Source organism: Protopterus annectens, chromosome 1.part1 (assembly GCF_019279795.1).
Source record: "Protopterus annectens isolate FY-2018-M chromosome 1.part1, PAN1.0, whole genome shotgun sequence".
Taxonomy (NCBI): Eukaryota; Metazoa; Chordata; order Ceratodontiformes; family Protopteridae; genus Protopterus; species Protopterus annectens.
Genome location: NC_056726.1, coordinates 1,121,216,815 through 1,121,244,039, shown reverse-complemented (window position 1 = coordinate 1,121,244,039; position 27,225 = coordinate 1,121,216,815). Strand labels below are relative to the sequence as shown.

The following is a 27,225-nucleotide window of genomic DNA, read 5'->3' as shown; positions in this document are numbered from 1 at the left end:
GCACAGCTAATGCTAATGGTGTTTCTTACTGGTTTTGACAGCAACAGTTTAATTCAGAAAACGTGTTAACTTGGTTGAAAAGAATGTGCTGGCAGACCCGCAGACTCAGATAATAATAACCAATAGTAATAATAAAAGTAAAATTGATAAACATTTTTTGACTGAATTATTAACAGACAGAATAAAAGAAACAGATATTACTTAGTGGATCCCTTTACCTTACCAACCAACTGCATAATTTATCTCATCTGAATAGCATTAAACAGTTTATGCAAGCTGTATGTTCATCTGGGTCCGGTTTATGGTATTAGTAGTATAGGTGGTAGTCGAGTTTTCTTAGGTTTAGTATGCTGATAATTGAAAAGGAGGCGCTCGGGCCTGGCTATTTGTTCACTTGGAGTCTGAATTACTATTTGAGTTCTTTTTTCTCTAATAAGTCATTGGTACTGCCTTTGTATAGCCTTATGTTCAGTTGCTCCAGGATGAAAAAGCAAAATAAGTTGTGATCCATATTTTCCTTTTATGTGTCTTGCTAAACCGTTTTTTTTTTTTTTTTAATTTCCCAAGTCTTTTGGGTTTTTATTACCATGACAGGAATGGACCTCATTCCCAGTTAAAGTACAATTAATGTTCATGAAATTAGTATTGTTTCAATCTTTGATGTCAGCCAGAAGTGCTCCTCACAGCACCCATAATGTGCCCATAATGACTTCTTCTGCAATCACCACTGGTACGTGAGTCCTGCCTAATGTCCATGAAGTGTCTAGCTTGTCAGGTCTTAAGTTTGTTGATAGTTTTCCCACTGTCCAATGCATCATATTGTTGGCATTGGGCTCTGTAAACTATTTTATCCGACTTATATTTCTCATAGATGTGTTATTTGAAAAACTTTGTGTTGGGGCAGAAGAAGCCATCTTTTCTGCTCATATATTGACAGTAAGTGCATCTAAGAGGACTGCATGAGAATGTACCTTTTGGTAAAGTTAGGTGAGTGTAGGGAGATGTTTTCAACAAAACCCAATATCCATGTTCCTCCTGATGGAAAAATGAGGGTTAGATGAAAGTATCTTATTAAGAGAGGTGTTGTTGCTGATTATTACCCATTTGTTACTGATAATCCTTTTGAGGTTCTGGAAGTTGAGTGAGTAGGTCAGTTTGATACTGGTACTGTGTTGGTCCTGGCTGTTGTCATTGTGTCTTCTTATAGTGTTTCTGGTGTTGTCTCAGTAGTCTAGGTACTTTGAAACCTTAATTTTGCTGGTAGAAATGGTCTCCAAAATATTTTTCATGAATATATGGCAGTAGCCTCTGGCTAAAAAGTCTTTCTCAAGGTTAATCATGTTCCTTGTGAAGTTGTTCCATTCCTTTGAGACTCTGTGCATCCGTTGCCCCTGGATTTAATGACACTTCTTTTGGTTTTGAGGTGCATACTGCTGCAGTGTAAGAAGAAGTTCTCCCTTGTAGGTTTCTGCTAGAGTTTTTGGTACGTTTGCTGTTAGCGGTTGATATGTTGATTAGTTAGTCCAGAAAAATTGCAGATTGTTTGCTTTGCATAGTGGTAAACCTTAGGAATGACGTGGAATTGTTGATAGCATTCTTTAGCTATGTCTGCAACCTCAAAGGCAATACCCAATTGTGTCCAGAGCTCATTGTAAATAGGGCCACCTATACTGAGCCAGAAGACATAGCAAACCTCGTGTCTGATAAATTCAGCTCCAACTTTAACCCTCTCTTCCTCTCAACCTTCCCTCAAGAAATATCATCAAATATAACTCCCCCTACTGTCACTAGAGAACAGGTCCTTAATGCTCTTTCTAAGACCAAGAACACTGCATCAATGGGCCCAGACAATATCCCAGGATGCCTTCTAAATAGCATGAAACATGACTTGCCAGTGCCTCTGGAATTACTATTTAACTGTAACCTCCAAACAGGTTTCATGCCTCATTACTGGAGAAAAGGAGCAGTCATCCCTTTACACAAAGGTGGGCCAAGCCATCTACATAACCTGGAAACTACAGACCCATAAGTCTCACTAGTCTTATATGTAAAGCCGTGGAAAGAGTTATCATGGAGATGATCAATAGAGATATAGTAAACCTCCAGACACTGGACTCAACTCAGTTTGGTTTTGTCAAGGGCAGATCCTACTCAACCTGATGGACTTCTTTGAGAAGGTCACCAAAGCAATGAATGAGGGCAAAGTTATTTACAATGCCTACCTTGACCTGGCTAAGGCATTTGACAAAATACCCACTCAGGCATTTCGTTGACAAACTCAAAAGATTAGATACAAATCCATATGTCACCCAGTGGATAGCCAACTGGATCACAGACAGGACCCAGCAAGTTAGAAGTGTGGCCTCCACCTCCATAAAGAGGCCAGTCACAAGTGGAGTCCCTGAGGGATCAGTCCTTGGATCACAATCACTGAGCCAGTGGAAACCACAACCCAAGCTGCAGAAGCCCTTACAAATGCCTTCTATGAACACCTCCAGGACTGCATGGATCAGGCAATCCCAAATAAAACCAAGACTCTTTCCACAAAGGGCAAACGTCCAGTCTGGTGGACCCCAGCCATTAACAAACTTTATAATAAGAGGAGAAAGCTATTACATGATAGAACAAAATCCATAAAAGGGAAGTCACCCCTGATCATTATTAGTAAAAAAATACGAGCACTCAAAATCAACTAAGGCCAATTTTGAGAGAAAAATTGCCATGGATTTAAAGGACAATCATAAGGCCTTTTTCAGCTATGTTAGGAACCTGGGTGGAAACTCCCAGATATGCTCAGAATTAGTCCAAAATGATACAAAAATCACTGAACCCACAGACATTGCCAACATACTGGCAGACAGGTTCAGTGCAAACTTCACCCTCCTCTCCCTCCCTAAAGGAGAGATAACTATCCCAGCAGAGTGTAGCCTCCCAGACATCTCAAATGCGCAGGTGAAAGCTGCTCTCTCTAAAGCTAAAAACACAGCATCAATGGGACCGGATGGTGTCCCCAGCTGTGTGCTACATGAGCTAAATGAGGAATTAAACCCGCACATAAGGCAGCTGTTTAATCTCAGCCTTACCACAGGATACGTGCCCAAGGAGTGGCGTACGGCAACTGTGGTCCCACTCCACAAAGGTGGTGCCTCTGTGGACCCTGGTAATTACCGCCCCATAAGCTTAACAAGTCTAGTCTGCAAAGCTATGGAGAGGATCATAATGGAGCTCATAAACAAAGATATAGGGGACTTGCAGACATTGGACCCGACCCAGTTTGGCTTCGTCAAGGGCAGATTATGCCTTTTGAACTTGGTCGACTTCTTCGAAACAGTCACCAAGGCCATTGATGAGGGAAAGGCAGTCCATAAAGCCTACCTTGACCTTGCAAAGGCCTTCGACACAATACCCCACTCGGGTATTGTAGAAAAACTTACCAGCTTAAATGTAAACCCATATGTCACAAGATGGGTTGCAAACTGGCTTAAGGACAGAACCCACAGGGTTAGAGTTGCTGGCGCTATGTCAGACTCCAAGCTGGTCACAAGTGGTGTCCCACAGGGCTCGGTCCTTGGCCCCCTATTGTTCGGCATCTACTTCTCAGAAGTACAGGCCAACATGGGATGACTTTGGCTGACAACGTTTGCAGACAACTGCAAACTGGGCGCCATAGTGGAAAGTGCATCGGACACGGATATCCTTCAGAAGGGACTCACGGAAACAGATAGCTGGTGCCAGAGCCATGGCCTGAAGTTAAACGCCAAAAATGTATAGTCATACCCTTCGGGAAAAACAAGGTAACCCCAAGCTACCATATAGGTGGCAATCCACTAAGCACAGAAGAGGTTATCAGGGACCTGGGGACCCAGGTTGACAGTGGCCTTTCTTTTGACACTCACGTTGCTAAAGTGGTTAGAAAGACCTTCTACATTGCCCACCTGATCATGAAGGGATTCACATCCAGATCTAGTGAGGTCATTGTTCCCTGTACTCTTCACTTATCAGACCAATGATCGAGTTCAATGCCCCATTCGGGATGTATCTCACCCGACATCTGCAGCAATTGGAGAGACCCCAAAAGTTCCTCACCAAAAGGATAAAGGGACTCCAAAATCTGTCATATGCTGCCAGATTGAAGAAACTCCAGCTCTATTCAGTTGCATACCATCTGCTCAGAGGTGACATGTGCCTGACATACAAGGCCATGTCCAATCCGGAATTAATGGACATGCTCCACCTCAAAAAAATCCAAATCCACCAAAACCACTAGAGCAAGTGACTTAAACCTTAGCATGGATATAAATAGGACGTGCTGGAGGGATAGATTTATCACTCAGAGACTCCCTATGCTGTGGAATAAAATCCCGATCCATGTGAGGCAGAGCACCTCGCTGGCTCTGTTCAAGAGAAATCTTGACCTGTGGATGGGAGATCGTAGGTTTATCCCGGGAATCATCTCTGTGTCACTGCTGGACAGAGGCACAACAAACTAATGGGCACAGTATTTTTTCATATAAGGGGTGGCGTAAGCCACAAAAATTTGGGCTAGGCTTATAAATGCCTTAGGGCAGATAGCCTAGTATAAACCTATGAATCTATGAACCTATGAACTCCTTCTTGGCATTTACTTCTCTGAAGTCAAGACCAATGGCAGTGGTCTCTAGCTGACTAAATTTGCAGATGCTTGCAAATTAGGAGCTGTCATTGAATCTCACACTGATTGAAATGTTCTCCAGGAGGGGCTGACACAGACAAACAACTGGTGTCAGCCATGGACTAAAACTAAATGCCAAAAAATGCATAATAGTATCCTTTGGGAAGTCATCCATCCATGGTAACTATTATGTTACCATGGTCACGGCACAGTGGTACAGCAGTAGCATTGTCAACTCATAGCAAGAGGTTCACCAGTTCAATTCTTGGCTGGGGTGCCATCTGTGCAGAGTCTGCATGTCCTCCCTGCATTCATGTGGGTTTTCTCTGGGTGCTCTGGTTTCCTCCCACATTACAAAAACATGCATCTGAAGCATTTCTCCATAGGTCTCCACTGAAAATTGGCTTTGTTTCAAGTTGGACTTTCCTGGTTAACAAACGTTAAATAAATAAATGTTGAAAACTCACCCCTTAGAGTTGACCCAGTAGTCAGGGAGTTAGGGACACACATAGATAGTAATCCAGCATTTGACCATCATGTGTCTGCAGTGGTGGGGAAATCATTCTATCTTGTGCAACTTGTAAACAAAGGCATGGCAACTAAGTCCAAGGAAGTCATTGTTCCACTGTATTCAGCATTCATCAGACCTATCATTGAGTACAATGCCCCCTTTTGTATTTACCTAACCAGGCATATCCAACAATTGGAACATCCAAAGAGGTTCCTCACTAAAAGAATACAAGGCATAAGTAAAATATCCTATGCAGACCACCACAAGGCCCTTTCCCTGTATTCTGTCTTCTACAGGCTTTTGAGGGGAGATTTATTCCTGGTATACAGGGCATTGTCAGGCCCCACTCTGATAGACCTCCTGCATATCCGCAAAACAAACAGCATGAGAATTACCCATTCTAAAGACATAATCCTTGCCTGTATTTAAAATAGGTTCTGCTGGAGAGATATGTATGTATTCCAGAGACTACCACATCTATGGAACAGGCTCCCTATCCATATGAAGCTGAGTTCCTCCCTAACCCAATTCAAGTGCAACTTGTTCAATTGGATGGGAAACCAGAAATTCATCCCTGGTTTGGCACCCATGTCTCTAAAGGACACAAGTAGCCTGCAGATGATTCATGTCACAGGTCCATGCTTAAACTTATCAAGTGAATCAGAACTTGTCTGAGATTTGGGATGCATAGCTAGGCTTAAAAATAGCCTTGTGGCTGTTAGCCTAGTAAACACATATGAACCAATGAATTTATGTGCTGGAGAAACTCTTTTAGTTGTGACTCATTGCCTTTACAAGTCAGGAAGATGTTGTCAACGTACCTAAAGTAACAGCACATATAGTTGTTGTAAGTTGAGTTGAGTTGGAAGTGATCTCCTTCTTCCGTTTGCCCACTGCAGTGCTTGCAAGACTGAGGGCCATGGCTGCTCCCATGGCAATTCCAGTGGTTTGCCTGTAGTGTTGGTTTCCAAATTTAAAGTAGTTGTTTCCGAAAGAAATTTTAGGAGTCTGCTGATTATTTTTGTTGCTTCAAGGAGTGTATTTCTGAGTTCCTGGTAGATTTCAACTATGGCTTTAATGCAATAGCCAAGGGGCAATACCATGCAGACTGCTTTGATGTCTATTGTGACTTGGATCTCATCCCCATTTACTTGGATGTGTCTTATTTTCCTTAAAAAAATCAGATATGTCCAGAATGAAGGAGCTGTTTCGTTTGTCTAGTGGTCTGATTTGGATCTCCAGATAGACTGGCATGGGTTTCATTATACTTCCTCTGCTGGGAATGACCAGTCTGTATGTAAGGCCCCTGATGTTTTTGTGGGGCTTTGGTATCTCAAAATACTGTGGTAGTCTGGTTTCGGTCACAAACAGGAATTCAAACAAGTGGTCACTCATTAGGTGTTCATCACTGAGGACCGTAAGTTCTGGAAGAGTCTTCTTGTATGCTGTTTAGATAGTGCTGATATTACAGGGTTCACAGAACTTGGAATTATTGAGCATGGATGAGCTACACTCATTGTATGAGGAGGTGACAGGTACTAGGATACCATCTCCCTTGTCTGCTTTCATAATGTTTTGAGAGTGGTCCTTACTGATGTTTTTTAGTGCCCTCATCTCTTGAGGTTTCAAGTTATATAGCTCTTTTCTTTGGGGGTGCCTTTGGTAGTTTTCAAATTTCTGCTTCAGATATATTTTCAAAAGCTGTTATGGATGGGTATAGAGGGGGACAGAAGCTGCTGGGTTTCTTCCATCTCTAGTGGGGGTGGTCTCGTTGTTTAACCTTTCACATGGTGCCTTGTCATGAAAAAATATTTTAAGATTCAGCTTCCGGGTGAAGAATTTGATGGCTGTAATGGTTTGCGTCAGGTTGCTTCTTTGCAGGGTACAAGGGTGAGCCCATTCTCAAGTTCTTTTTGTTCATATTCTGAGAGCGGTATTTTGGAATGGTTCCAGATTTTAGTTAATCTTACTGGTTTGTTTTTGTCCTCCAGTCTTGTCTGTTGGGGGGAGGTCCGTGAGGGGTTTCCAGATGTATTACAAGTCGCAATAAAGTGTATGAAACTCTGTTGCATTACTGACTAACTATAATCCTCAGTGAATTATCAGAAAAATCAGAGTCATTCTGCAAAAGTTTGTGCAGCTGAGTGATATCTGAGAAGCAATGGTCTGTGCAGTGGTGTTTTCTTTTAAGAGGAGAATGTAATGCAGCTGCTATGTAGTTCTAGCTTCAGAGTCAGTAGTGAGTATATTTGTTTACTTACCATTGCTGTTAAGGGAGAGAATCGTTGGTGTAGTTCTAATTCTCTGTTTTACTAGGAGCCACTTTGTCCTTTCTAATGTTTTTAGTGATGGTTATTTTTTAAGGAAATTATGAATAGTCTGTACATTTTATTAATGATTAAATCTGCACTGAACTTCTTTGTGATACAAATGTAACAAATGAAGGTCATATTTCATTTGGGATAGAGAAATGCCTTTCTCTTTTGCAGTTCTTGATTGAATACCTTGGAAAGAAAGGTACAGATTTTGTTGACCCTGCCCAAGATATTAGGCAATTAACATGTTTTATATAGTTAAAGGTGAAGGAAAGTGAGAGAGGGAGAGAGCGAGAGATAGATTTAGAAATGGGTCAAACTGAAGACCAAGGTATTTAAATCATGTATTATTGTCTGTGGGTATGTTGTTGTCATCATATATCTGTACAGATTGTGGAGATTTCTTAGGATTTTGCTTGATCACTGAAGTCATGGATTTAGTTTTGCTGGGGCTAAGTAGGAGGTTTTTATCACTGAGACACTATATTAGTAATAGGAAGTTTTCTGTAGATCTTTTTGAAGGTTACTGGGGCAATGAATTTAGCACAATAGGACCATGTCATTAGCATTTAGTAATGTGGGGAGTTGGGGTAGGTCAAAAACAGTCATACCCCCCAGGTTCCTATTTTTGCACAGTAACTAGTTGGTGGGGCATGTATAACATGATGAAAAAAAGAAACACTGTACCAATAAAGTATAGAATGCATGCTGCATGGTGATAGCTCATCCATAACCACTGTTAAAAATGAAAAAGTATTTCTCTACCAAAAAACAATGAATGTTATAATCTTACAAAACCTGGCATGTACACAATACAGAAAAACCTCTCATTTGCCGTGTTCAAGGATTATAGTCTAGCTGAAGTATAACAAGTGGTAACTACCAAAACAAGAGAGGTGGAAAACATCTTGCAAAAAGACCTGTGCACCAGTAGAAAGAGAAAAAAATACCATTAACTCAAATTCAAGAACAGAAAGTTGGATCTACTTTGTTCAATGCTGCATTGGAAGAAAATAGTTTTTAATCAAATACAGCACATATGACAAATGTGAAGACAAAACACACATGTTCCCGGTACAGGCACTGGTGAATAGCAATGTAGGTTAAATGTTGAATAAAATTGCTTTGAAGTAGAAGCAGAAATGGTAAAATAACAGCTCCTGGATTACAATGATAGTTTTGAAACCTCAGAGGGGATGTTGAGTCTAACACCTGGGCTAAAAAGTGAAAACCTTAAAACACGCAGTTCCTCTAGTTTATTTTGTTGCACATTTACAACTGCTAATAAACATGTATGAGCCTTTCTGTGAACAAAAAAAGTCAGTAATTCAACAAAAAAAAAGGAAATAGAGTCAAGAAGCTATGCAAGAAAACAGGACTCACACTACTGCCATTTTTTCACATGGAAATTTAAAAAATTAATTCTTTATGCCTATCATAACTTGTATAAAGAAGGCTTGGAGTGGATTCTGGGGAGAAAAGCCTCCAAGAATACTTTACAGAGGCAGTATCATTGAGATACAAAGTAACAGCTTTATTATTCTGATGTATTAACAGAGTGCAAAAGTATAATGAAATCCCTGAGAGACAGTGGCAAACATTATTTATTCATTCCTTTATTTATTTGACCATGATAATCTTACTAGGATAATGGCCTCTTTTCAAGGGAGATCTGAGGTCTATTCATACTGACTAGAGGAAATTTGGCCAGGACACATTGGGGAATTACCCCTACTTTTTTGATAAGTGCTGTGGATCTTTTACATCCAATGGAGAATGCACCATTTTTCAGTCCATTCCAAGGAAAATAGAACTGCTAAAGACAAAAACTGTACCAAGTAAATGCATAACGTTAACTGCTTAGTATTTTACTTCTGGTTTGGTGAAATTACACCAATACAAGTATGAACAATAAAAAAAATTGTATGCAGGTCCTTGTGTCTACAGCAAAACTACAGCAAAGTATCCAAAAACAACAGAAGGACACAAGATAGGCTCCAGGTTATAAAGCTTTAACCAGGTACAATTCTGGACAAAATAATGGAGGGGGGGGATCAAGAACAATTTTTGAATGTAGCTCTAATTCACTTAGGATGTGAATAGAATAACAGCTTTTACATCAATATGCATTTTTGGAACAATAAGAATTCTAATACTGTAATGACTGGCATTGCTGACTGTCTGTAATCATGATTGATGTACCAGAAAATCAAACATTTTATGATGGACAGGACAAATGTCTAAAGCAAAATCAGTGGCATTCTGCAAAAATAGGGAGAGTTGAGAGGTAATGGCACAGTCTGGTCACAATAACACATTTTATAATTTGAATATTTTTTTTCATGTGAGGGATTTTAAATGTTGCAGTTATTAGCTTCTGAATGTTATTACAACTGTCTATGAACAAGTCTTAGCAGAAATCTTTAAGAATTTGTAGTTTTAATGACTGAGAAAATTAAAACTCCATATCCTTAAATTCTTAAGCTGAGGCTTTTTCATTTCAGACTTATTATAGTTTGATATTACATATTCACATGCTCACAGATTTTTCGTAATAGTTTGATATTACCATAACTTCCGTAGTGCCAACAAGAAAAAGAATTAAAGAAACTGCAGCCATAGTCAACTTTCCATCTTCAAACTATGAAACAATATACTACATCTCATAAGCACAACAGACAAAATTTGAATGAAACATTTACTAACAAGTAGGGAGGGAGCTCACAGCATAGTTAAAATGCTCTACTTGTTTTATCACATGTCCAGTTCTTCAACCATTAGAGACTCTAATGAGAAATAAATCTTCTCAAACTTAACCAACTTACTGAAGCATTTAAAATAATAAAGGAACCTGATAAAACCCCCTCACTGACCAAACTCTTAACCCCCTATACCAATCTCAGCTGCCTCCGATCTTCAAACAGTGTCATAACCTAAGACTAACTACCTCTCTCAGCCAGTTCAAAAGTAACCTTAAATTATTCTTAAAAGCTCACTGGCTTTGTCCTTGTACTAAACCGAACTAGTCCTAAAATCCCCATCCCTCATGTTATTTCCCAATGCCATCTCTCTCTCTTTATAATTCACTATTCTCCTCTGAGCTTTGAATGTAAAACCTCAATATTGTCTAGTTCATCCCTATTTCCATATCACATGAATACTTAATTTATAGCTAGGATTTAAATTGATGTCCCTTCCTACCATGTTACCAATAATTTGTTATGTATGTAATTCAAAGTCTTGTTAGATCTATTCTGAAAATGGACATGTTTAAGTTGTGTTTCTTCCTACCATGTTATCATGTAATCATTTCTATGTAACTTAAAGTCTTGTTTTTACTAAATGGATATGTATCCAGTTGGACTAACCCGGTAAACAAATGTAAAATAAATAAATAAATAAAGAAATAAATCAAAATGCAAAAGTCCAAGGCCTCAGACAAGAAGTAAGTGAACAACTCATTAAAAAAAGTGTGTGTGTGTGTGTGTGTGTGTGTGTGTGTGTGTGTGTGTGTGTGTGTGTGTGTGTGTGTGTGTGTGTGTGTGTGTGTGTGTGGGTGTGAGAGAGACAGAGAGAGAGAGAGAAAGACAGAGAGAAAAAACACACAATCAACTCCAGTCAGCATCAAGCAATCAGGCAATACAGATAAGTACATGCTTGCAACATTAATAAATATCTTTCTATCCATAACACCAGCAAGCAAAACAATTAAAGATACTACTGTCATAGTCAACCCTTTCTCTTTCTCCAAAATGCAGAACACTACACTATCTTTCGCAATGTGGAACAGATATGTCATGTGTACTAACAACTAGAAAGGAAGCACACACAATGTTTATACTATGGACTTTAAAGTCATAAAAAGTTACTTGATAACCCCATTCAATCAGTTACAATGTAAACATTTCTTCTTACACTATTTCTCAGACAAAAAAAGTTATATAGCAGCTGTAATGTGTTGTGTTTTCCCACAAATTTAGCTTATCAAACATTAGAGACTTGAGAATAAGTTGAAACAGTCCAGGATACCCCCCCCAAAAAAAAAATAATCAAAGTTTTGTCATATTCTCATTTAGCATCTCCAGTTACCAATACTGAGGAAAAACAAGTTTAGCCTTTCTCCCTATTTCAGTTATTATTAGTTCATTCTACCCACTACATTGCTAATACTTTGATCTTTAACCTGCATGCATGTGTGCACACATACCTATAGAAGTCTGCCCATCAGTTACAGTCACTTGTATGACTGTACACCTTGGATATTTGCTTGAAATCATGTGAATTAATAAATTCATAAATAATGGCCCAGGAAACTATGTCTGCTTGCTGATGTCAGACCCATACAGTGCAACTTCTATCCACCCTCAACAAAAATCTCAAAAATCAGAAACCAAGATCAAAATCAAGAGCAGCTTTTAAAAGTTTATCTTATATACAGAGAAAGTTATTAGAATAACACATTTACATTATAAAGTATTTTCCTATGAACACAAAGTCTGACACTCACATGCCTTATATTATTTAGTGAAAATAATCCAGAAACATGTGTCAGAATGCCAAGGAATAGGCCAAGATTGCACTCAATTTGTTTGTTCAAGAATTCCCGACAAAAATAAATGGTGTGATGAGGCCCCATAATGTACGCATTTTAAATACTATTTTTTATCAGTTTAATTAGGTAAACTCACTGGAAAAAGAATCCCTTATCACGGTTGATCCAGGAGTACTGTCTGAGTGACTTGTTCATAGTCGCATCATAGACAAATTGAGGTGAAAGGATTTAAAACCTATACTTTGACTATAAGATGCAATTCATTCACAGCTCAGAGCCATAAATGCCAGACAACTCTAATTCATTTAAAAGGTTAACAGAACTATCAGAACTACAACAGGTATTTCATTGTCATACATTTTTCCAAACAACGAGAACCGTTAATTGATTTACCAAAAAAGTTGTTTAAGGAGGTTTGGCAGTTGTGGAGAATTAAGGTTCCAACCTTTTCATGAGATGCCACTGGGGTACACAGTTTGATTCTCCAACTGTCTGACTCTGAATATGTAACTTAACTGCTAGCTAGAGTACTACACACACACCTGCAGCTAAATGTAGTAAAAGCCCTCTTCTCTGACTTAAAAAATGCAGGAAAACATCTCTCAATTGCTGCTAATTAAAAAACATAGTAAAAGACATCTCGAAGTATTCCTCATGACCGCTGTTTAAAAATGCAGTAAAAGACATCTGAGGTTTTTTTTTTTACAAGAACCACACTCTCCTGTGATGTATGAACACTTGGAGAAAGAATCACCTGCACTTGTTTGCCCAGGGCAGAAAGTGATAACCATGCTTGCAAATGCTCAGCCAGGTGAGGGACCTTTAGTGTTATGGGGACTACAGCACTTGGGGGAAGGGGTCATACACTTTCATAGGTGGACCTGTACTCTATGAGCTCCCCTCTAGCACCACCCTATGGTCAAAGGGCACTTTGTTTAAGTAAACCAAGAATATGAGTGTGCTGTGGAACACTTTTTTGATGGTTAGATGACTGAGAGAAAGAGGAATGAACATTGATGTAGAATAGGTGACTAGATAGATAGTTCTGAAACCATGACACATGTATTGGCTGTTGCCCATTTCCACAAGGTGTTAAAAGAAGATGCTTTGTACCAATCAGCAGTCTTTTATGCAAACTTAATAATATTTCATCAGTGAGGTCCATAACATTGCCTTTATACTGTGACTTGTCCCGAAGATGTGCTGTCTGTGGGATGTGAGAACTGTAAGTGACAATATATTGGGCCAGTTGTGAGCATTTTCTCTAGAATCTTTCTTAGCATGTGAAGTATAAAGATTGGTATGTACTGATGTGTTTTAATTGGGTTTGTTGCTTAGGTTTTATTATAACTACTTTTCAGATTTTTACCATTGTATTTTGGTAAGGCATACCATTAAATATATCTTGCAGGGGGACTGCAATATGATCCTACGAAGGAATGAAGGTCATCTGAGATTTCTGGACCATCAGTTCTTATTTGTTCAAGATGAGGGAGGTTTTATGTCTTTAGTTTGGTTATGTTTAGAGGAAATAGTGAAATGAAGAGAGGGGGGTTCAGACGGATCAGTAGCACCTGTGTCAGGGTTAGGGGGCAGCACCTGTGTCGGTGTTAGGGGGCAGCACCTGTGTCGGTGTTAGGGGCAGCACCTGTGTCGGTGTTAGGGGGCAGCACCTGTGTCAGGGTTAGGGGGCTGGTTAGATTGGAAAACTCAGAGAAATTCTGATGTTGATGACGCCACGTTTTGTGGAATTGTTTGAGTTTTCTTTACTGTTAATTAACTTCCTTCCAGGTTAGTTTAGAAGAGTTATTTAACAAGCTTTTTTCTACATGTGTTGGCTTTTTGTTTTTTATAGCTAGTTATGTGAGACGTCTGAGTTGGGAGTATATTTGCCTCTTGAGTGGGATAGGACTAGCCTTTCATGTATGCCAGGTATCATCTCTGAGTTTTAGAAGTGATTTGAGCTTAGTTGTTATTAAAATTTTTGCCTATATTATACTAGTGGTCCTCTGCAAGTAGAACAACAGCATCAAATTAATAGCTAACCCAGAAAAAAAAACAGTGTTATGATTTTTGGCTTCCCAAAGAAAATTTAAAACAAACACCCATCCTTATGAAGGACAGCTTTGGTGATGCCATCTTAGCCGGCACTCATCAAAAATACCTGGGGTTCTATTATACCCTAACCAAATCCACTAGACTCACAAAAATCACAAAATTAAGAATGTTCTATCTTAATTAAGGTTTTGCTATACAAATGTCCGCACCATTCTTCAAAATCTCAGTTATGCCTCACCAAGAATGTTTTGATCTCCAAACTGGAATACATTCTACCTATTTATTCCCTTTACTTTTCCAGTAGTATGCTAAACTTCAGATGGCAGAGAATAAAATCTGTGGATTTGTACCTCCTAGGCCCCCTGGCACACCATTTTGGCCAACTCATGTGTGCCCACTGGCTGCCTGTCCAAAGTAGATCAATGCTGATGCTTATCAGTCTTATATTCAACATTGTTATACTTGGCCAGTCCCAGCCTCTAAAGACCACACTGCAAGAAAAGGACCCAAACTAGTGTTTAAGGGGAAGAACCAGCTCCCCACTGAGGTATGATCCCAGATCTCAGTAAATGTCTCCAAACAAAACTGGAATAATATATCAAGCAAGAAACCGCTTGTAAATGTTTTTACCCTGGAAAGATGAAATGCTGTACTACATTTATTTACTCTATATTCTTTGCACAAATGAAGCCACGTTTAAATGAATTTACAAATAATGTGAATATCTTGTTAATGTTTAACTGATATGATACTTAGTTCTGTTACTTGTATACAGTGCTCTAAGTTACTTTTCTAATAATTACAAACCAGGTACGAGAAAAAAACACAAGAGAAATCCAAGGTACGAGGTGTAAGCAGTTGACAAGAAACACCAAAATGATATCCATGAAAAATTCTTGTAAAGAAACTCTTATAAAAAACTTGAACGCAAATTTATTTTAAAGCAAATACACAGCAGCTTCTTCAGAATGAAAACACAAGTTTAAGCACCAAAAAGTATTTAAATATACAAAGGGAAATATGTGAACCAAATGTTTTCGGAACTGGTAAGATGGATTCATTATATTCTCGTATGGATTCCTTTGAAAATAGAATCCATAATGGAACTGAGTCAAACAGGTTATTACCTGCAATTTTGCTTTCTTATACCTAACGCATTCATCTGCTATTAATGCTGAAGATTCTAATCGTAATTCCAACACTGACCTGAGGCTTATTGGCGTTCCTACTATAACAGACTGGATCAGTAACTTGGAACCTTTTACTTTTTCAGTAGTTTCTTCCGAGGAGCGACCGGCTACGGGTATGCAGGGGCAGTCTATTTCTATTGATACCATTATTGACAATTTAAAGAAATTGGACATGAGACTACTAAAGTTAAAAAAATTACAGCTTGAAGTCTCTTATTTTCAACAATGCCTGAGTGAAAACATTATACCTAAAGGCCTGCGGAGTGCTTTTTCACCATCGGGTCTTATTCAAGACCCTCTGTTTTTTACAGACTTGATGGCTTTGTTTGAGTGGCAGGGGTCTCAATTGCTTGAATTGTTAATTAAGCACTATAATTCCAATATTTCTAGGCTTATAGTAGAAATTAACAGCCTTGATGATATTATCAAACTTGACTCTGATTTTTTAAGATACAAGTTTGATTATAATAGAATATGCAATAGTATTGATGTGTTAATGGTGAAGCTTAAACAAAATAAATCTAAAAAGTTGCTTAGGGATAGAACTGCATACCAACAACATCAAGCCTATCCCAAATTACAAATACCTCCTTCATGAGAGGTTCCTACTGGAATTGACAGTTTAGATACTTTTGAGACTTATGACCATGACCCACCCTTGGTACCCATCGATAATAGTGATGGGCAAACTGTTGTAAACAATAATGGGGTGAGATCTAGTAATAGGATCAAAGGTAATAGTTCAAATAAAGGTAGGAATGGCAACAATAGTGATCAACAGAAATATCAGAGAAACAATAGTAACCGTAATCATTTTTTAGGTCCGCAACCTCAACGGACCTATTTCACCAGGAACAGGGGTCGAAACTATTTAGTTCGGCCCTTTCTTTGGATGATAGTGACACGACTGAGTTTGATAATGATGTACAGAATGCTATTCATGAGTATCCTATAATACAGACCAATTTTAAAGGTGATTTTTAAGTGTACAATTTTTCAAGTGTTTGTTTACAGTCTGATCTTATTGAGTTATTGGCTCGAGGGAATACTTTTATTCCTAGTGTTCGTTTTGATTTAACAAAAACTATCATTGATTTGAAGTGTTTTGTTAGGAAACTTAACTTGGATTTGTTGTTTAGTAACGAAATTAATGATACTAGAACTGGTTTGAAACTATCTAGTATTTTTAACCCTCCACTGCATATTGGATTACGCATTTTTGAAAAAGTTTGCGAAGTAGATTTTAGACATATTAAGGGTCGGGTTGGGACTAACAACCCGCTCCCTAACTCGAACATAACTAAAGAGCAGAGAATGGCCTTAAATAACCTCAACCTTCTCCCAGTTCGAGGTGGACTTGTTATTCTAGATGATGAAATGTACATAGAGAAAATGTCATCAGTTTTAGATTCACCAGCTTACAGCCCTTCCTCCCTTAACGAAATGAACGTTATTTTTAAAAGGATTAGAGGTTATTTGTGAGATATGTTTTTAGCTGGGAAGATTAATCTTGATTTATATAACTTCCTAGACATTTAGTATCCAAAATTTCCTGTTATGTTCAGAATTCCCAAGTTCCACAAAGATCTTGGGAATCCTCCTATGAGAGCATTAGTAGATGGAAGACTGTCCATGACCCACCCTTGTGCTAGCCTTATAGACCATATTTTAGGTAAATACATTAAAAATATCTCAGTTGTTTGTAAGGATTCATGGTCTTTCCTCAGTAATATTAATAATATCACATTTGATAATTCCAATAATTTTCTTACTATAGACGTAATCGATCTTTATACTTCCATTCCACATCAGGAAGCTATTGGGTGGATAGCATTAATGTTACATGACCTTGAGGCTGTTGAAAATGAAATTGATATTGTTACAGAACTCCTTGATATAGTTCTTAGTTCTAATTTTTTCATTTTCAACAATAAATATTATCTCCAAAAACAAGGAGCAGCCATGGGTTCTCCATGCGGTGCAAGCGTTGCTAACTTGTTTATGGCTTTTTGGGAAAACAAGTTTATATTAAAAAAATCCTGACTTTAAAAACTATCTTTGCTTGTACACGCGTTTTCTTGATGATATTTTTATATTATTCCATGGCGATGCTTCAGAGGCAGAAAACTTAGTACATTATATAAATGAGACAAGTTTTTTCAAATTCACTTATCATTTTTCCACTGATGAAATCGACTACTTAGATGTGAAATTGACCAAAGATACAACTAGTAGAAGGTATTTATCTTCGGTTTTTCGAAAATCAACTTATTGTAATTCTCTACTTCATTATACTAGCTTACATCCAATTAAACAGAAGCGATCAATAGTGAAAGGACAGTTAGTGAGAGCTGTCCGTATGTGTAATACGATTCAATCTTTTCAACAGGAATGTATTTTCTTGAGAAGTTCATTCCTTAATAGAGGGTATCCGGACACCCTCATTGATGGGATTATAGAAGAAGTAGAATTTAAACGATCTACTGGTTTTTATAAACCTTTATTGGAAGAAAATAAAAACCTAGAAATCCAGACTATCCCTTCACTTAACAATTCACAAGAAATTTTAATATCAAGTTCAACTCATACGGATTCTATAGCCAATAAGAGAGTTAAGTTTCCAACTTGTTTCATTACTACTTTTAGTAAAGATTCTAAATACATATTTGATATTATTTTTAAGAATTGGCACTTTATAAGTAACGACACTTTCCTTTTAGAAAAGTTGGGACCATTTCCAAGAGTGGTGTATAGAAAAGGGAAACATTTGAAAGAATTATTGCAAAGAAAATCATATACCAATCAATTTAATAGACAAAAAGGGTAATTACCATGTGGATCTTGTAACAGGTATAAATTCGTTAGAACGGGTGAATCTTTTCTCATTAAGGGGAGAAGATATTATATCCATCACAATATTAACTGTGACACTAGATCTGTCATCTATGCATCTTTTTGTGAATGCTGTACAGCATTTTATATAGGTAAGATGGATTGGAAACTCAGTGAACGGATGTATCAACATATTTACACCATTAAGAATAGTAAATTAGATAATGCTCTTGCTAAGCATATTTCCCATCACCCAGATCACAAGTTTTCTTTCATGGGTATTGACCATCTTTCTCCTAATGTGAGAGGTGGACCTCTCTCTCTTATGTTGGAATTACATGAACTTGAATGGCAAATTAAACATGATGCCTTCAATGTTCCTGGCTTAAATGAGAACTGCAATATTTCAGCAGTTCTTAGATTAAAAAGTTATATGAAATAGGACTTCAATGTTGGATCTTCCTGTTAAGATTCAATACGTATATTTAGGTATGTTATTAGTGATCCAACATATATATAATAAATAAATAATTAACACCATTGATCACCTATGAAAATAGTAGTGATATGAAGTTATACAGGTTTAGAGATAAGCAGATGTTTGATACTTATAGAATGATGTACGGTTTAGAATATTAGAATATTATTATAATGTAAGGTAATGAACCATTAAAATTAAGGCAAAATAGAACAGGTATTTTTAAGGGATGTAGTATTAAAATGTGAAATAATAAATATAAATTTTATTTATTATCTAGTTTTAATAATGGTTCATTTAGTGAACATTTTAATTGTTATGGTTATTTTATTTATTTGTTTGTTTTATATATATTGACTGTTTGACTATTCTATTGATACAGCGCCTTGGCAGGAAGTGATGTCTGTTGACACATTTCCCTTTGTATATTTAAATACTTTTTGGCGCTTAAACGTGTGTTTTCATTCTGAAGAAGCTGCTGTGTATTTGGAGCAGTGAAAACGCTTTTTACTTTAAAATAAATTTGCGTTCAAGTTTTTTATAAGAGTTTCTTTACAAGAATTTTTTGTGGATATCATTTTACTGTTTCTTGTCAACTGCTTACACCTCATACCTTGGATTTCTCTTTTCTAATAATTACCTTATATGTTATAATCAACAGTTATATGTAACCTCATTCTTTTCAACATTAACATCAGAAATATCTGCAACAAAATTCATGATATCTATGTATGTCTAGATTTTTACTCCCCAGACATTCTAATTGCCACTGAAACCTGGCAAAAACAAGAAATACCTGACAATGAAATCATCCCCTAGGGTTTAACATGCTCAGACTGGACAGAAAAGTTAAAAGTGCAGGTGGTATTGATATTATTTATAAAAACAACTTAGGAATAACTCCAACCCATCGAAATATCACAAAATTTAATAATGCTGAACTTCTAATTGCATGTGTCAAAATCTATGAAAATAAATCAGTATGTATCTAAGCAGTATACATTCCACCAGGCAAGAACATTACCACAGCTGAAAATATCCTACATTTGTTATCTGACAACATCCCCCAGGAAACCTTTTATCTTATGTAACCTAAATATAAACTGGCAATCCATAAAGAGCAGCTGCAGCTACCCAAAGGACTCTATTTGCCTATACAGCTTTACCCAGCTAATAAGTTCCACCACAAGAGTCAACCAAAGCACTAACAGGCAGTCCATGCTGTACTGGATATTGACAAACAAACCCCATAATATAAAATCCTCTGGTTTCTTACCAGAGATAAGTGACCACATTCCAACCTATGTAATCAGACAACAACATGGTTCATCCAAACAAATAATTTATAAACAAGTCCGTAATTTATTTAAATTTGACAAAGACACATTTATTACAGCCCTGTCCCACTACAACTGGAATGTATTAAGAGTAAAGCATGAAGCAGTTACTTGCTTTAATTACACCCTCCTAAAAATTTTAAATGATTTAGCACCAGTTAGGACAAGAAGGGTAAAAACTATCACAGCAACATAACTGACAAAAGAGACCAAACATCTCATGCTGCAAAGTAATAAAGTATGGAAATAATGGTATAAGAATAAAACAGAACATACCAACCAAAATTTTACATATCTCAGAATCCGTGCTCTTGTTAAATCTGACAATGACTCATGCTGCAGTAATGTCCAACAAAAACACCAAAACAACCCCAAGCTTTTTCAGCCTTCTCTAAATACACTATTACACCCTGGTCACACCATTACACTCTCTCCTTCAACTTTAGCACTCAGTTCAACACTCATTTTATCCAGTCAGTTCTACCACTAATCAATCATCACCTTACTTCATCCCTCCAACTTTCATCTATTCATGAAAGCAACACACTGTATTTTAGTTTTCATCCTGTCTCAACATCAACCATAAAAAAATTACTAGCCAAATTTAAACTGACAACCTGAGCTGCTGATAATCTCCCCACCGAGTTCATCAAATAGGTCCAGAAGCACTACTCTTCCCAGTCTCCATCCTGATCAACCAGTCAATAACTGAAAACTATGTCCCATCCATCTGGGAAAAATCCAGTATTATACCCCTTCACAAAGGAGGTACTTCAACAGAGTTAACAAACTAGTAACTAATTGCTATCCTACCACCCCCATTTTAAAATTCTCAAGAAATGGATTCACTCTCAGCTTATGAAACATATAACCAAATAGAACCTCTTCTCCAACACCCAGCATGGTTTCATGCCCACCCACAATACTGTTACAGCCCTCCTCAACTTCACCAGAATAGTAAACCAATATAGAAATGAGGGAAACCTTGTTTCTTCACTTTTCCTTGACCTTTCCAAAGCTTTTGACAAATTCCCACCAAAAGCTCCTTTTTGAACATGCAACTCTTGGTCTCACTTACCCCCTCCATCTCCTGGTTTCAAAGTTATTTATGCATCTGTCAGCATGAAACTAAATGGCAAGAAAACTGTTCAGCATTTCACCCAATCTCTGTTGGTTTCCTCAAGGGTCAGTATTCAGCCCCTTCCATTTAATATTTTTGTAAATGTATCAACAAGCACTGCACCTTTAAGGAAATAATACAGGCAGTTAGAAGAACAAGAATAATAAATGATCAGCAAAGCAAGGCATCCCAGGGTCAGTACAGTTTTTATTATTCCTTGACTAGCTAGTTTGGTTTACTGACTGACAAAGATTACAGATGAGGACAGGGTTTTTATACAGTCTTGAAAGAAACAGCCCTGCCTCTTTAGATGTATGCTGTGTCCAAATCAGGTTATACATCCATTTAAAATTGCTTGTGAGCAGACTATTTTAAAAGTTACTACTATAACAGGTTTCTTCCCCTTTTAGTGACAAGTACACAGCAAGCATTCCTGTCTTCAGCTTGCTTTATCATCATATGTTCTTACTGCTTAATTGTCTATCATAACATTAATAATGAGAAAGACTATTTATTATTGTTACAGGTGCAGTTCGTATTTACATTATTACTGTTGTTGAATAATTCAGAACTTATGAAAGCTTGCAACTTACAAAGTAGTATAATACAAAAGCATAATAAAAACTTCATATAAAGTCTGCAGCTTTGCAGCATGTATATGCAAGACACAACATCTGCTCCTGTCATTAATTCCATAGATAATGTGTGAAAAAGAACAATATACATTTCCTGATTATTTGCTGTTTATGGCATATATGTACATTTTACAAATCATGTATTTCACATTATTTGCATTCTTTACACATATAGTTTAGGAATGTTTGATAGAAATAGAAAAGTACTGACTAATAAATGTTTTATACAACTTCTAATAGAAGAGCCATTTCTGCTGTTACAATACATCAGTGTATCAGTGTGTGAGCCTTGCGTGTATGTGAGCCTTATTTCAGGCTGCTGTGACCTTTCCAGTCTATCTTTGTCCTAACAGCAGTCTGAGCTGACAATTCTGAAAAACCCTGCAAAGTCTTATAGTTAGTTTGCATCTGTTGTCTGACATTTGATTATTAGAGGAATTATTTTCAATATAAATATTTATTTATATTAATAATTATGCCTTGATAAAGAGAGGAATTATTCATAAGCACTATCTTATCTTGGCTGATGCCCTATTATCTAGACATTCCATGCAGCTTTTTATGTCACTGGCATCAAAATAAAAGATTGTTCACACATGCTGCTCAAGGAAGATTTCTGTAAGCAAGTGTCTCAACATTGCTTGAGATCCTAATACTATAACAATTTTCATAAATAATCTTCATACTGCTATGACACTTGCCACGCTCATAAAACACGTTAAAAATGCAACCCTTATTTGCTCTTCCCCATCTATAACAAAATTGCAGGAAATCATTTAAAATTCATTCACTGACATTGAAATATGGTTAAGCAAATTCTAACTTGCTGCTTAATGCCGAAAAAAAGAAGCTTATGCTATTTACACCAAAACTATACCTTAACCAGAAGCACACATTTCATTTCACCTCAAATAATAAGAGAAAAATAGAAATCATAAGCCAAACTAAACTACTTGGAGTCATAATAGATGACAACCTCAAATGTGATCAGCACATACTTCATTCCATCAAGAAAACTCACCAAAAACTGGGCTCCTTCTATATGGCCAAACACTACCTGACAGATTAAGCAGGGATTACCTTAGCAGCAGCATACCTCCTTCCTTGTTTCCTCTATTCTTACAAATATTAACATTATGTATAAAACTAAACTAGCATCCTGCTACTGCAGAAAAGCTAAATTTGCTACCAGCCAATCTGATAAAACACACCACTGCCTTCCATTAAAACAATTAAACTGTCTTGAACTCCCAAACCAGTTGACATACTCACAGCTAATCATTGCCCACAACCTGTTTTACACTCCAGACAAATGCCCAGCATTACAAAATAATCTACCCTACTGTTCACCCACTAGAGAACTTCAATCTAGAAATAAACTCTTGCTATGTATCGGTAAGACATTCAGCTTTGCTGGAGACTCTTTATTCCCATTATGTGTCAAAACTTTGGAAATAAATTTCCACTCAAAACAGACAGAAAAAGTAAATAGTTTCAAAATTTTGCATAAACATCACCTAGGCCAAAGATGACACTACTTTTTCCTTCTCACCCTGCTTGCTTTACTCAGATTGCTTTGCTCCAACACTTACAACCACTTTGCTTCCTGATCTGTTGTACCGTACCCTTCCTCCTCATACATGACTTGTTTCCTAACCACTTTGCTTCCTGATCTATTGTATTGTATCCTTCCTCCTCATACATGACTTATTTTCTAACCACTTTGCTTCCTGATCTTTTGTGCCGTATCCTTCCTCCTCATACACGACTTATTTCCTAAAAACTTTGCTTCCTGATCTGTTGTACTGTATCCTTCCTCCTCATACATGACTTGTTCCTTAAACACTTTGCTTCCTGATCTGTTGTACCGTATCCTTCCTCCTCATACATGACTTGCTTCCTAAACACTTTGCTTCCTGATCTGCTGTACCATATCCTTCCTCCTTATACACAACTTATTTCCTAAGCTCTTACTTTTTCTCCTTCTCTTTCTCCCCACCACTAACTACATTTCTTCCTCTGTCCATTTCTCTTCCTGTGCATTTACATCATTTCTTTTTTCATATCTCTGCTATCATTCATTTTGGAGCTACATTACTACTTGTCTATAAATTATTACTAACATCAAAACACTCCAGTTTGATCTTTTCCCTGTAGCCATCATGCTATAAATACATTAACTGTTATTGTATTTTATTTTTCTGTTCAGTGATTAAACAGTTTATGGTAATTTTCCTTTGTTTTTTTTTTTTTTTTTTTTTTGTGGTAAAAAGCTATGTTCATGTAGGAAATAATTAAAAATCATGTAAATAAACTCAAGTACAGATGTCTTTATATGCATCATAAATCGTTGCAACATATTATTGTAGATAATGGTTTCACTTGAATACTGTACTCCATGTCTCTCGCTGCAGTTAGTCCTCCCCTGTTCTTGTTGTAGTATTAATCTTGGTGGCTTTGAAATTACCCACCCCTGCTGTAAATCTGTTTCTGGACACTCCTACTGGGCCCATCTCATTTGCTCACTCAACTGAGTACAGTGAGATCATATTTTGATTTTAGACACCCCTACCAGTCCCATCTTCTCTGCTGTGTACAGAGAGAGCACTTGGAAAGGACATTCCCCTATAGGTAGGTTCATAGGTAGGTACTAGGCTATCTGTCTGAGGGCATTTACAAGCCTAGCCAAAGTATGTCAGCTTTCGCTACCCCATTGATTAATTAACTGATCCTCTATCAAGCAGAGCCAATAAAGTGATCCCAGGGGTGCATTTTCTGTTACCCATCCACTCGAGAGCGTTAGTGAGGGGTTCTGCCTGATGTAATTTGGAATTTTGTTCCAAAGCATGGGGAGTCTCTGTGACAGGAATCTATCCCTCCAGCATGTTCTATTTATTGTTGTGCCGAGGTTTAGCTCACTAGAGCGTGTGGCTCACAGCAACTTGGATTTCTTTAAGTGGGGCATGTCCATCAATTCTGAGTTGGACATAGCTTTGTAAGTCAGGCAGAGATCACCTCTGAGTAAACGATATGCCACTGAGTACAGCCGGAGTTTTTTCAGTCGGGCTGCATAGGACATATGTTTGAGACCAGTAATCCTCTTGGTGAGGTACTTTTGTGGTGTTTCCAGCTGTTGGAAGTGTCTTCTGAGGTACATCCCAAATGGGGCATTGTACTCTATGACGGGTCTAATGAGTGACGAGTAGAGGGGCACTATAACCTCTTTATTTCTAGATGTGAACACTTTAGTAATTAGATGGGCCACATAGAAGGGTTTCCTAACTACTTCGGCAATATGATTGTCAAAGGAGAGATTACTATCTACCTGGGTCCCCAGATCTTTTCTTACCTCTTTTGTATTAAGGGGGCTGCCACCTATGTGGTAATTCGTTGGTGTTTTTTTTTTTCCCAAATGGAATGACTATGCATTTCTTGGCATTTAGCTTGAGGCCATGAATTTGACACCAGGTGTCTGTCTCAGTAAGGCCCTTTTGGAGGATGTCCGTGTCAGCTGGAGAGTCAATTATGGCTCCCAGTTTGCAGTCATCGGCAAACTTGGTTAGCCATAGTCCTCCTGTGTTTGCCTGTACTTCTGAGAAGTATATGCCAAACAGTAGGGGTCCCAGGACCGAGCATTGTGGGACACCACTTGTGACTGGTTTAGAGTCGGACCTGGAGCCCACTATTCCTACCGTGTGAGTTCTGTTGTAGGCCAGTTGGCAACCCATCTCGTGATGTAGGGGTTTATGTTCAGGCTGGTGAGTTTTTCTGTAATACCCAAGTGGAGAATGGTGTCAAAAGCTATGGCAAGGTCAAGGTAGGCTGTGTGAACCACCTTTCCCTCATCTATGGCTTTGGTGACTGTCTCGAAGAAGTCAACCAGTTTAGTAGGCATGATCTGCTCTTAACAAAGCCGAACTGGGTCGGGTCAAGTGTTTGGAGGTTCCCAATGTCTTTGTTAAGTTCCATGATGATGCGCTCCATAGCCTTGCAGACCAGGCTAGTCAGGCTTATGGGGTAATAGTTACCAGGGTCAGTTGTGGCCCCTCCTTTGTGGGGAGGAATAACCGTTGCTGTGCACTATTCTATGGGCACATAGCCTGTGTAGAGGCTGAGGTTGAACAGCGTGTTTAGGTGGGGGGTTAGTTCGCTCTGTAGTTCATGCAAGACGCAGCCTGGGACATCATCTGGTCCCACTGATGCTGTGTTTTTGGCTTTTGAAAGGGCTGTTTTCACCTGTGCATCTGTGAGTTTCGGGACACTACGCTTTTCCGTTATTATTGTGGGCCCTTTTAGAGGTGAGAGGGGTTCAAGTTTGCACTGAATCGATCTGCCAGGATGTTGGCAATATCAGTAGGTTCAGTACATTTTGTGCTATTTTGCACTAGTTCAGTGCATATCTGCGAGTTGCCACTTAGATTCTTAACATAGCTAAAGAAGGCTTTGTGGTTACCTTTTGAATCGTTGGCTATTTTTCTTTCAAAGTTAGCCTTGGATGATTTCTTTTTTTCTGAACTAGTTACCTCCTTCTGTTCTATAGCCTGTTTATTGCAGGGGTCCACCAAACTGGTTTCCTTCTTTTAGAGAAGTGAGTCTTGGTTTTGCTAGGGATGGCATGATCCATGCATCCTTGTAGGTGTTCATAGAGTGCATTTGTAAAGGATTCTGCATCTTGGGCAGCATTATCCTTTAGCATGGGGGCTGTGAAACTTACCACCTCTGTCTTAAGTAAGGTGAAGTTTGCTTTAGAAAAGATTTTTACTGTGGTTTCCTTAGCTGGGGGTGGTGGTGGGGTGTGGACATCCAGAGTGATTAGTTTATGGTCTGATCTAACCAGTGACGGGTTGACCTCCGGTGTGGAACACCTGTCACCCATGTTGGTGATGACCAGGTCCAATATGTTTTCACCTCTGGTAGGTGAGTTTACCAGCTGATCCAGGGTGTTTGAGCTGATGAATTCCAGGAAGCGCTTGGTTCTGGAATTTGTACTCGAAGAGTTTTCCCAGTGAATGGTAGGGTAACTGAAATCACCCGATATCAAGGTGTTTGGTAGGACCTTCATGTTTTCCAGTTCATAGGTTCATAGGTTCATAGGTTTATACTAGGCAATCTGCCCTAAGGCATTTATAAGCCTAGCCCAAATTTTTGTGGCTTACGCCACCCCTTATATGAAAAAATACTGTGCCCATTAGTTTGTTGTGCCTCTGTCCAGCAGTGACACAGAGATGATTCCCGGGGTAAACCTACGATCTCCCATCCACAGGTCTAGATTTCTCTTGAACAGAGTCAGCGAGGTGCCCTGCCTCACATGGACCGGGATTTTATTCCACAGCATAGGGAGTCTCTGAGTGATAAATCTATCCCTCCAGCATGTCCTATTTATATCCGTGCTAAGGTTTAAGTCGCTTGCTCTAGTGGTTTTGGTGGATTTGGATTTTTTGAGGTGGAGCATGTCCATTAATTCCGGATTGGACATGGCCTTGTATGTCAGGCACATGTCACCTCTGAGCAGATGGTATGCGACTGAATAGAGCTGGAGTTTCTTC

General features: G+C 38.2%; 1 protein-coding gene across 1 annotated transcript in view; it reads left to right on the top strand.

Annotated features, from left to right (window-relative positions):
• LOC122815635 (deleted in malignant brain tumors 1 protein-like) overlaps nt 1-16,759 on the top strand; it is a 281,322-nt gene extending 264,563 nt beyond the window's left edge. The window contains exons 8-9 of the mRNA XM_044088309.1: nt 872-936; nt 16,292-16,759. Of these exons, the coding sequence (XP_043944244.1) occupies nt 872-936; nt 16,292-16,759 (533 nt within the window). The remainder of the gene's footprint in view (nt 1-871; nt 937-16,291) is intronic.
• The last annotated feature ends 10,466 nt before the right edge of the window (nt 16,760-27,225 follow it).